The 10368-nt window shown below is 35.3% G+C and overlaps 1 protein-coding gene across 3 annotated transcripts in view; it reads right to left on the reverse strand.

Annotated features, from left to right (window-relative positions):
- Positions 1–2784: 2784 nt before the first annotated feature.
- Positions 2785–10368, reverse strand: part of LOC126831977 (octopamine receptor 1) — a 76204-nt gene continuing 68620 nt past the window's right edge. For all 3 annotated transcript variants that reach the window (XM_050562647.2, XM_050562648.2, XM_050562649.2), the window contains exon 4: positions 2785–7888. In XM_050562647.2, coding sequence (XP_050418604.2) covers positions 6984–7888 — 905 coding nt within the window. In that variant the 3' untranslated portion in view covers positions 2785–6983. The remainder of the gene's footprint in view (positions 7889–10368) is intronic.

The raw sequence follows: 10368 nt of genomic DNA on the forward strand, positions 1-10368 counted from the left end.
CTACTTTTTGCTAGTTTGGATTTTCTGATAATTTGAATATGTTTTCGAATCGATGCTTGCGTCCTTGGGACAACGACTGACAAGGAGATATATCTTTAAATATAACATAATATTTTTCGGATATAAAACAACAAACTTAAAGCTTACGTGGTATATTTTTTATTATAAAAATCTATTTTTAAGAATAAAACTATGAACAAAACTCAACAAGAACTAAAACAAAGTACATGTAATAAAAACAAAACCGATGACAGATAATACATATAATTCAGCATGCAGGTAAGGTGAATTTGGAAAATAGCGATTGATGGGGTTTGGCGAGCAACAGAAGAATTACTATATTTGACAGGGAGACAACCAACTCAATAAAAAGAAGATTAATTAGGTCGGTTATTGATGTTTGACAAAACATTATCAAACACAATTCTACTATTTGTTTGATCAAGACAGGGGCATCTCGGAACTATTGTACGAGTGTAGATTTTCTTAATATAAAAACTAAAGGGGGGCGAACGCCGTAAACGTTTTCATCAGCAGTAATGTACAAAACTAGCCCTCGCACAATGCCTCTTTCAATATTGCTTTAACAGTTTGCGTATAGAAGTTCGATATCGGCCCTTTTTGTGTTTACTGATCCTAATATGAGAAACGAAACTGTTGTTTTGTCATTATATTGAATTTATTTCAAATAACCAAGTCTATAATTTCTAAAAAGTCCTCCGTTAGATTCGTTAATATATAAATAAACGCCTATTCTGCACTGTCTTAACAACACTATCTGATCGATTGAAAGACCAGACGTTAAAGATTTACGGATTTATTACTTCCAACATGATCAATATCTTGCCATTTACAAAAGACGTATTTTCAGGATATATCAAGCGTCGATGTTGACCTAAACGTTTTTAATTTGTTTTGAATAACTTAAACATGCCGTTTCTTAGATATGATATTGGTTTATTGATTGAAAGTTTATATCTTAGCGATGAGCGATGATGATGATGCCGATGGTGATGATTATTGCGATCTAAGATGTAATGTATCAGCTTTGTTCAAACCAATGCCATTACCGTCAGGGCCTATTTTAACGTGCCTCTGAATAAAAAAATCCGTGCTTTGAAAAAATGCTATGTAGCCTTGTGAATCTGGCAAGATTGTATGGTGAAAATTAGCTATCATTATGATCATTGACCACATTCGATTTCTGTTTCAAAAGTTTTGTATTGTTGACGTATTCCCACCACCACCTAAAGCTCGAAAGTTACATAGCAGAACATCGTAGGTTGCAGGTGACAGTGAAGGTTCGTTTTGCCTTTGGATTGACTTTAGATGTTTTTTGGACTTTTAATGATACTGACACAGTTATAAATACAAATATGCCAATATTATATTTTGGTTATAAAATTGTAAGCGTGATTTCGTGTTATCGGAAGTCAAATTCTTGAAATTTTCACGGAACTCCCAAAACTCCGGAATCCGTGCTTCGCCAATAAAACCTTAAAATAGGCTCTGATTACCGTAAAATTTTCTGTTCAGATATTGAGATCAATGGCATGTAAAAGCTGAACAATTAAAATACATATATTGAGATTGGACACAAAAAGTACACTATTAATCCTTCTTAATGAAACTGAACATGGCTCAATTTAAAAGTAGGCTTTAAATGATTTCAAACCCCCAATATCTCTTTTCAAATAGTAAAATAAATAAACCTTGCAAAATAAACCAAAATATACATGCAAAATAAACATAATTAGAGTATTAATTACACACGTTAATCGATTTTATTACACAATTATGACACTTTCCATATTATTTTGCAATATGTCGTCATATATTTCATCTTAGTACGGTAATTAGTTCACATATAAGAGAATGACTAGGAAAAACAGAATTATAGGCACAAATTGTACAATACGCCCACAATATATTTTATACACGTTAGCATTATAGATTGTATGTCCCTTATTACTATATCATTAATACTTCGGGAGCCACGGTGGCTCAGTGAGCAAGACGTTTACTCGCTAACCTGGAGATCCCGTGTTCAATCCCTGCGTTGGCCGAGAAAATCCACAGATTGATGGTAGTGGGATTTAGTGTCCAGATCTGGTTGAAATTATTGTGATGGTTGATTCAGTCTGATTAAAATACAGATCTATATTTCGCTTCGTTTTTAACTTCCTACTGTTCTGCTCCGATCGATGACCTCTACTACATTGTAGTGGGAGGGCGTGTCAAGGGTCATACGAGTGGCTTTTGACACTATGACGTCAGACATTTGATATCAGCGTTGATGTTTCTATAGTGGGATACCCACAGTTCTGTTCTCCGCACGGCAAGAACTCGCCGGAACAAACGGTTTCGTTGGTTAATCTACCAAACAGAACAAAGGTTATATAATAACTCCTCCAGATTCTAGTGTAACCTAGTAAAGACAAGTGGCCTAAAACTATTAAAAGAAAACGAAACGAAATAGGATCTGTGTTTTAATCAGATTGATGGTTGATTATATATTACTGACAGAGAATGAATTACTTATATTGTTTATGAAAATTCACTGGCTTGAATCGACGGGTTTTAAATAGCCAACAAATTTGTATTCATAGAACACTAGACAGAAAGTTTGACGTTAGGTCGCCCGGTATTGCCACTTACCAGCGCCTGTACATTCAACTTTTTCTTTCAAAAATACTATATATGTGATAATAGCGGTCACGTTATAATTTGTAGATTGTCTAATCGTTTCGTTGAAGTATCGCAAACGATATAATGTTTTTGTTAATTATATTTTCCTTGGTAGATTAAATATGGTTTCCAGTCGATGGCTTTGTATTTAGCATCGTGACTGTCGATTATTAAAATAATGTAGGGCGTAAAACCTATTGATGTATGCATCAAACCAATTAGAACACGCTGTGATCGATGGTCTTCGTCGAAAGTCTACAAATAACTTTCAAAACATTTGTATAAAAATGATAAAAAAAAAACGTCCGGCATTATCTAACGATCAACAAAAAATCAGATTTTCATTTTGTTTTGTTAGCACTTGGTGCAAAGTTATTTGATTGGTTTGCGTTTTTCTTTCTTTCTTTTTTTATTTGAAACTCTTTATGTCAGTACACTCCTTACAAAATTAATATATATGTTTTGCATATAATCTAGATCTGAAAGGGGGAGACCTATTGACTTGTAAGTTCTTATATTCAACTATTGTACGACTGTCTATAAATGGCTTCCTGAAATTGAAACATGCTCCACTTAAACAGATCTCAATAACGACAACTTCCGTTATCTAGTTTATCACTTAAGACATGCGATTGGATTTCTGCACTGGTGAAAACTTGTAAACAATTCATTCAAATCAATAGTTATTAGTTTCTTTAAAGGGTAATATTCTCATATTAAATTTATATTCAGTTTTGAAATAGATTCAACTGCACCTAGTCTGAATTACAAATTGTTTGCCTTAATTAACAATTAGCACCCCAAACGTGGTTTTATTTACAAATGAATGACTGGAAGCTTGTACCCATGGTGATGGGTCAGCAAACCAAACAGCATTTCAAACAATGTACAATTTTAAAACTAATTTAAGATCTCTATAATGGAAAGAATAAATAAATAAAATACAAATATATACTGGCGTCCTGGAAGATTTGTAAGGACAACGTTGCATTAAGTCTATCAACATGTTTTCTCCTGAAAATACCTGATTAATCTTCACCGTTATCATCTGCATACATTTTGTAACACAATAGTTTTAAAGATAACCATTGTCATCACCCCATTCGTTGGTTATCTATTGAATTATTGGGTGTAACCAATGACAATTTATAGAAATCGATATCTTAAGATATATTGTTCAAACATGTATAATAATGAATCCATATATAACACAGTCTCTCATCTTTCTATTATGGATTACCTCTCTGATAAACTCACGCACGCTCTCATTAATTCAAATACATGAAGATGACTAGTCATCACCATCCTGCGTCCTTGCACTTGTTTGGAAGGCATAAGGAAAAAAAAGTAAAAACAACATCTTGGAATATTCAAATACGGTAGCTCGGCAAGGCACGGTTGCTACTCCCTGTAAGGTTTGCACAACAACCTTTGCCTACCTCAATGAGCAGCTGTATATTAAACATTATAAGCTTATACATCAGAAAATAAAATACTGTAATAGTTTGATGTTTGTACAAAGTTTCAAAAAGATATCTTGAATGGATAATGAAATATGCTCCGGAAATGAAATTGGGACAGAAGGACGGTCATCAGAAAATAAAATAATAGGTTGATGAATGTAAAAGTGTTATAAAGTTAAAGGTATCTTGAACAGTTTCTGAGATATGCTCTAGAATAATAATCATATACCCAAAACTAATTCAAATGTGGAGTAAAAATTCAAAAATCATTCAGAGAATAATTTGTTTCCATGGAAACAGAAATTATTAAATACGACAAATTTCTAATTAGCAAAAGACTCAACTATTGTAATAGGATGATGTGTGTGCAAAGTTTCAAAAAGGTATTTTGAGTGATTTATGAGAAATGCTCCCGAAACAAATTTATACATAAAAAATTAAGTCAAATTTGTTTCCATGGAAACACAAAAATGATTAAATCCAAAAAATTCCAAATTAACAACTATTTTAATAGGTTGATGTTTGTACAAAGTACAAAGTGTCATGAAGATATCTTGAATGGTTTATGAGATATGCTCCGGAAACAAAATTGAACACCAAAAACTAAGTCAAATTTGTTTCTATGAAATTCCAGAAATTTTGAATTAGCAGCAGGCACAACTACTACAATAGATTGATCTTTGTACAAAGTTTCATGAAGATATCTTGAATGGTTAATGAGAAATGCTCCAGAAACAAAATTGAACACTAAAAACTAAGTCAAATTTGTTTCCATGCATAGGCGTACGGGCTCGATGACAGTTGGGGGGGGGGCAGAACCCGAAATGCCCGAAAAAATTTCGGGTGTACAGACAGCGGCACCGATATTCCTCGAGAGGCGAAGAAGCAGTGCTCCCCTTGTATTGTACCCCCCGACCCACCCCCACATCCAAGAAAATTTTTGAACATTTGACGGCTGCAAACATAATTTCCTGCTATTTCAGTCCGTGATCAAAGCAACTTCAAAGTGGTCTAATATAGCCTAATTAAGATGGCAGACTCGAATTCCAATCAAAAGATCAATCGTTTACAGTCCATGGAGACGGGACCATTTGGAGAAAATTTTGCAAATTTAACAGCCGCATACGTGTTTTCCTGCTATTCCAGTCTGTAAATACAGCAACTTCAATTTGGTCCAATATAGCCTACCTGGCTGACCCGAATTCCAAACAACCAATCAATCGTCGCAGGGTATGGGGGGCCTCACCCTTGGGGCCTCACGCTCCCTGAACAAAATTTTGAAAATCTAACCACCGCAAATGCGTTATCTGCTATTCTAGCCCGTGTAAGCAACTCCAAAAGTATCCAATGTTTTTGTGACCGAAATCCCATTCTGAATTCCAACCATGTTTTAATCCATAGTCAACTCAGTACAAATTTGTGGTATTCAATTAAAAGAAAAGTAAAATTAGTGTTTTATTAGGGCTCAATGACAGTTAGGGAAAAAAAACTAGAAATGCCCGAAAAAATTTCAGGTTTACAGACAGTGGCGCCGGTTTTCTTTGAGAGGTGAAAAAGCAGAACTGACCTTGTATGGACCCCCAAAGAAAATTTTGGAATATTTGACGGCCGCAAACGCGTTTTACTGCTATTCCAGCCAGTAAAATTAGTGTTTTATTCACTTTACCCTTCTGCCCGAAAAGTCAGCTGCCCCCCCTGCCCCCCTGCCTCGTACGCCTATGTTTGCCCTTTAAACACAAAAAATATTAAATGCCAGAAATTCCAAATTGACAAAAGGCACAACTACTATAACAGCTTAATGTTTGTACAAAGTTTCATGAAGATATCTTCAACAGTTTATGAGATATACTCCGGAAACGAAATCCGCGCGGGATACAAAGACTAGGTTAGTTTACAAACATTAAAGGGACAATAACACTCTTGCTGGCTTGACAGCTCCAGAAAATAAAAAATAGCCTTATTCTAAGTACTAGATGTGTTAGTTTATGAGGGCTATACAAATAGTTGTAGATATCATTGTATTTTTTTACATGTGTAATATTGTCTTGAATAATGGGGTGTATCTTGCACCACAGGGTGGACTTGATTTTATTCCGATCTCAGAATAATGGGTGTAATCCCCAACCCAAGCATCCTTTGATATCTACTATTTTTTGTATAGCCTTCATCAGTTGTAGAAATTAACTTATGTGCATTTGACATCTACTATTTTTTGTATAGCCTTCATCAGTTTTTGAATATAACGTATGTGCATTTGATATCTACTATTTTTATGTATAGCCTCCATGTGCATTTGATATCTACTGTTTGTATAGCTCTTACCATTTCGACTTATGTGCATTTAATATCTTCTATTGCTTATATTGCTTGTATAGCTCTCATCAATTGTAGTATTTAAATTATATACTTTTAATATAATTTAACGTGCATTTTAAACGACTTAATATGGAGGTATTGAATTAAGTTTTAAATTTAGTAGTTTTATCCGCACAACGTTTGCTTTTTAAAATTATTGTTTTAATTATACACAATTATTACAGTTTGATATATTCTATTAAAAAAATAAATTTACCCTATAAACAATTTCTTAAAACAAATTTAAGGGCCTGCGCACAACAAAGATTTCCATCGACTACATGCCCGTTTAAACCATCTTCAAAAAAATAATAATCAGAATCAGATAAACCTAAACACGGGTATATTTTATTTTTGACCTAATGGAAAATTGACGACCAATAATGTTGGGCGTGTGCAGGCCTTTAGAATTACAGAAAGAATAAAACTTGACAAATTTATTTCTGCGGCTACATTAAAAAAAAACCCATAGAGATATTATATTTCGCTTGCTTGATCACCCAAGAGAGGCAGCGACGACTTTCTATTTTCCAACCGTCTTAATAACAAAGGCGATCCATAGAGGTTTAGTTTTTTTTCACTGCCTGATTTTCCAAATATACTGGGGATTTCAAGGTTGCGTAACCTAGTTAAACTGGAAACCGAAGCAGCTTTTAATTTTTGTGAAACTTTTTCGGGGATCGTCTTATTGGCACATACTGATTCAGTCTTTAAGCACACAGCACTCTTGGTCAGTTCACGTTTTGTATGGGGCGTTAACGACATTTGCGATAAAATATTATTGTCTTCCTCTGTCATTATGTCAGATGCCTCGAGCTCTGTATCAAGTTCATTAAAGTCAAAAACAACATCTGGAGCTTCACTAGATGGTACCTCTTGAATGGATTGGTCCTCGTCACTATCTGATAAATGAACATTACTGTCACTATAAATAGTATTGAGAGGAGAGCTCGGTAGCACCGTTTTCATCTCAAATCCATTACTATATTCTTCATCATGAAGGTCCCGCTTATAATTTCCATTTGTAAATCGCGGTGAACCATTCGTATTCCGACCCATAGTCGGTAAACCATGGGTGAAGTTCTTCGCTTCACGAACGCTTACAATCTTCCCTGCTTTCATGATAACTACGGAACCATCCCTTCGGATGACTGAGCTCCCTTTTGTAGTTTTTGGTAAAGTTCGCATTAACTCGGTTAAACTTTTCCCACGTTTGAAGTTCATTTTTGGTCCATACCCGCAGTCTGCAGATTTTATGCTACTCGTGGAAACTTTTCTATTGGTGTTGGTGCAGTCCGGTATGGATTCGGATCGCTTGACTGTAAAGAATGAAGACAGACGTCGTAATGGACTGTGGTTTTCACCCTGTATTCCAATTGTTTCTGAAAAATAGAGAAATTATACAATAAGTATTTAATTGTATATATTCCCTGTGTGTCTGACTGTAATGCCCAGGCCTGGATTAACCATTATGGAAAGCCAGTCACCACAGACTTTTTACCAGTGACAGATTAACCATTAACCAGTGACGTATTAACCAAATGTTGACTGAACGAGAACCCACAAAATGCGGCCCTACAATGAATAACAAAAACCAAACCCAAACACCCATATACATATACAACAAAAATATTATCAATAATAAATAATTTATTACTAATTGGTATTGGAACTGGTTACATTTGGAAAGATACCAAATATTTAAAATGTGTATAACATTCGGCAGCCACTCAAGAGAATTTTCGTAACGGGGGTGTCCTCCTAATAAAAATCACAATGTTTGTTGGTGCTAATATTAAGTATAATTTTAAACATGGGTGCAAGTAAATTTGGCCGTTGCTGAAACTCTCTAATAGAACGAAAATTCTTTGACTCCAATCTCCAATAAGGGAGCACCATACTCTTTTGAGGGTTAAAGATACATTATGCAAGATTTAGATAAAGAGCTAGCCATTCTTGCTCGAAAATAGATAATGTAAAATGAATAATTTGAAAATTTCATTCAAATTACTCTATTGCAAGTGAAGATATTAGCCTTTGAAGGTTTGACAAGATGTGTGCAATAAATACAGCCGCCGTACTGGTTGTTCGAAGCTAAGTCTCGCTCCTCCATTTTTAGCTTAAATCAATATATGGCTGAAATGTTCTAATCTATTAATATCGGAGAAATCTGATGCTATCAAGAGTTTATTATGGCCTGGATAAGTTAATTAATGTCTAATTAATAATTAAGAAAACATTTCAGGCCTAAGGAAAGACCTGCAATAGGCAGATTTAGTGCTTGCATAATGTATGTTTAACATAAAGCTATAAATCTGACCGTGGTGAAACCTTTCAATTATTTCAAAATAGATATTTCCCCAGATCTACACATATCAAGTATTAAAATTTCTCCTTGATCAGTCATACCCTCCGTTGATGTCCTGGATTGAGAATCTTGTTCTTTTTTCATTTGCAAAGTAACGAAAATGCAACAAAAACAGTACACAAGGCATGTCGGTTTTCTGTGAAAACAGGTTTCCAGTCATTTAGATATTGGAGTAGCATCTAATCTGGAGAATTTTGATATCAGTTCATTTTCAGTAGATTATGAACGAATCTGAGTCTTGGGGGAAGAAATACCTTTTACCCTCACTAAGTAACTAACAAGGACACACAATGTAGATTTAGGCTGGTTGTGCCACTGGCTTTCATTGGGACCAGTGTTTGAAGGAATGTTTTAAAAGGAGGGACCCCAAACCGTTTCACATATAGGTATTGTGAAAGCCTTTTTATACCTCTGTATTAGATGACTGACCTTTATAAGTTCAAGTATGCCTTCTACAGGTGATGTCATGTCACCCGCATCCATCATTGGCTATATGGCGCATGCAGAATGGTGCCTTTTTGTTCATTTTATAAACCCATTTACACTAAATAGGAGATATACTTTAAACACTTTTATTTATTTTTCTAATACTTCAAAAACATGTTTTAGAATTTAATTTGAAGGTGGAAAAAAGTTAATATCATGAGCTCATTAAGCCACACTGATGTCATCCCTCTCAGTTATTGTAGCGACCTAGCGAATATTCCCTGCTGATCAGAAATGAAATGAAATGAAATGGAGTTTAACGTCCTACTGTTCTGCTCCTAACCTGGGCTAATGAAGACAGGCATACGCCATACAGTGTGCTATGAGGGAAATTTTGCCCGGACAGCGGCACTACGGCCTACTCTTATATCGAATTCCAACTGCCAAGGGATTTTTTACGTGCACGCCAATGTGTACACGGGACCTCGGTTTTCCGTCCCATCCGAACGACTAGACAGCTTTCCTTGTCAGACCCTCCCTCCTACATCACTGACAAGGTTGAACCACACCTGAAAATCTGGGTGGACTTTCTCGGCCAATGCAGGGATCGAACACCCGACCTCCAGGCTAGCGAGCTAGCGTCTTACCCACTTAGCCACGTGATCCCCCTGCTGATCAGTGTGGGTGCACCAATAAATTGGAGAATAAAGAATACTGTTGTCGGCTGAAGTAAGATGTCCTCTTTACTTCTGGTCAAATGAGACTTCACAATTCTGTTATCCCGAATCTGGGAACTTGCACCGATTCTAAAATTGACAGGGAAGACAATAAAGACAAGAATGGTGTCTAATGTCATGATATGTAGGTTTTTTGAACAATTCAAATATTCCACCCATTGACCATATTATTTGTATAGTGGTGTATTTTAAGAGCTGTCACAGTGTGCCCACCTCCGCAACAAATTCTGCACTTAGCCATGGTATCCATGACAACATGTACAAGAAGAGATTTGTTGGACATTTTAAAAGTATTAGATTGAATGACATACACAATTAGATATATCTTCAT

The sequence above is a fragment of the Patella vulgata genome, chromosome 9 (genome assembly GCF_932274485.2).
Source record: "Patella vulgata chromosome 9, xgPatVulg1.2, whole genome shotgun sequence".
Classification (NCBI taxonomy): Eukaryota; Metazoa; Mollusca; class Gastropoda; family Patellidae; genus Patella; species Patella vulgata.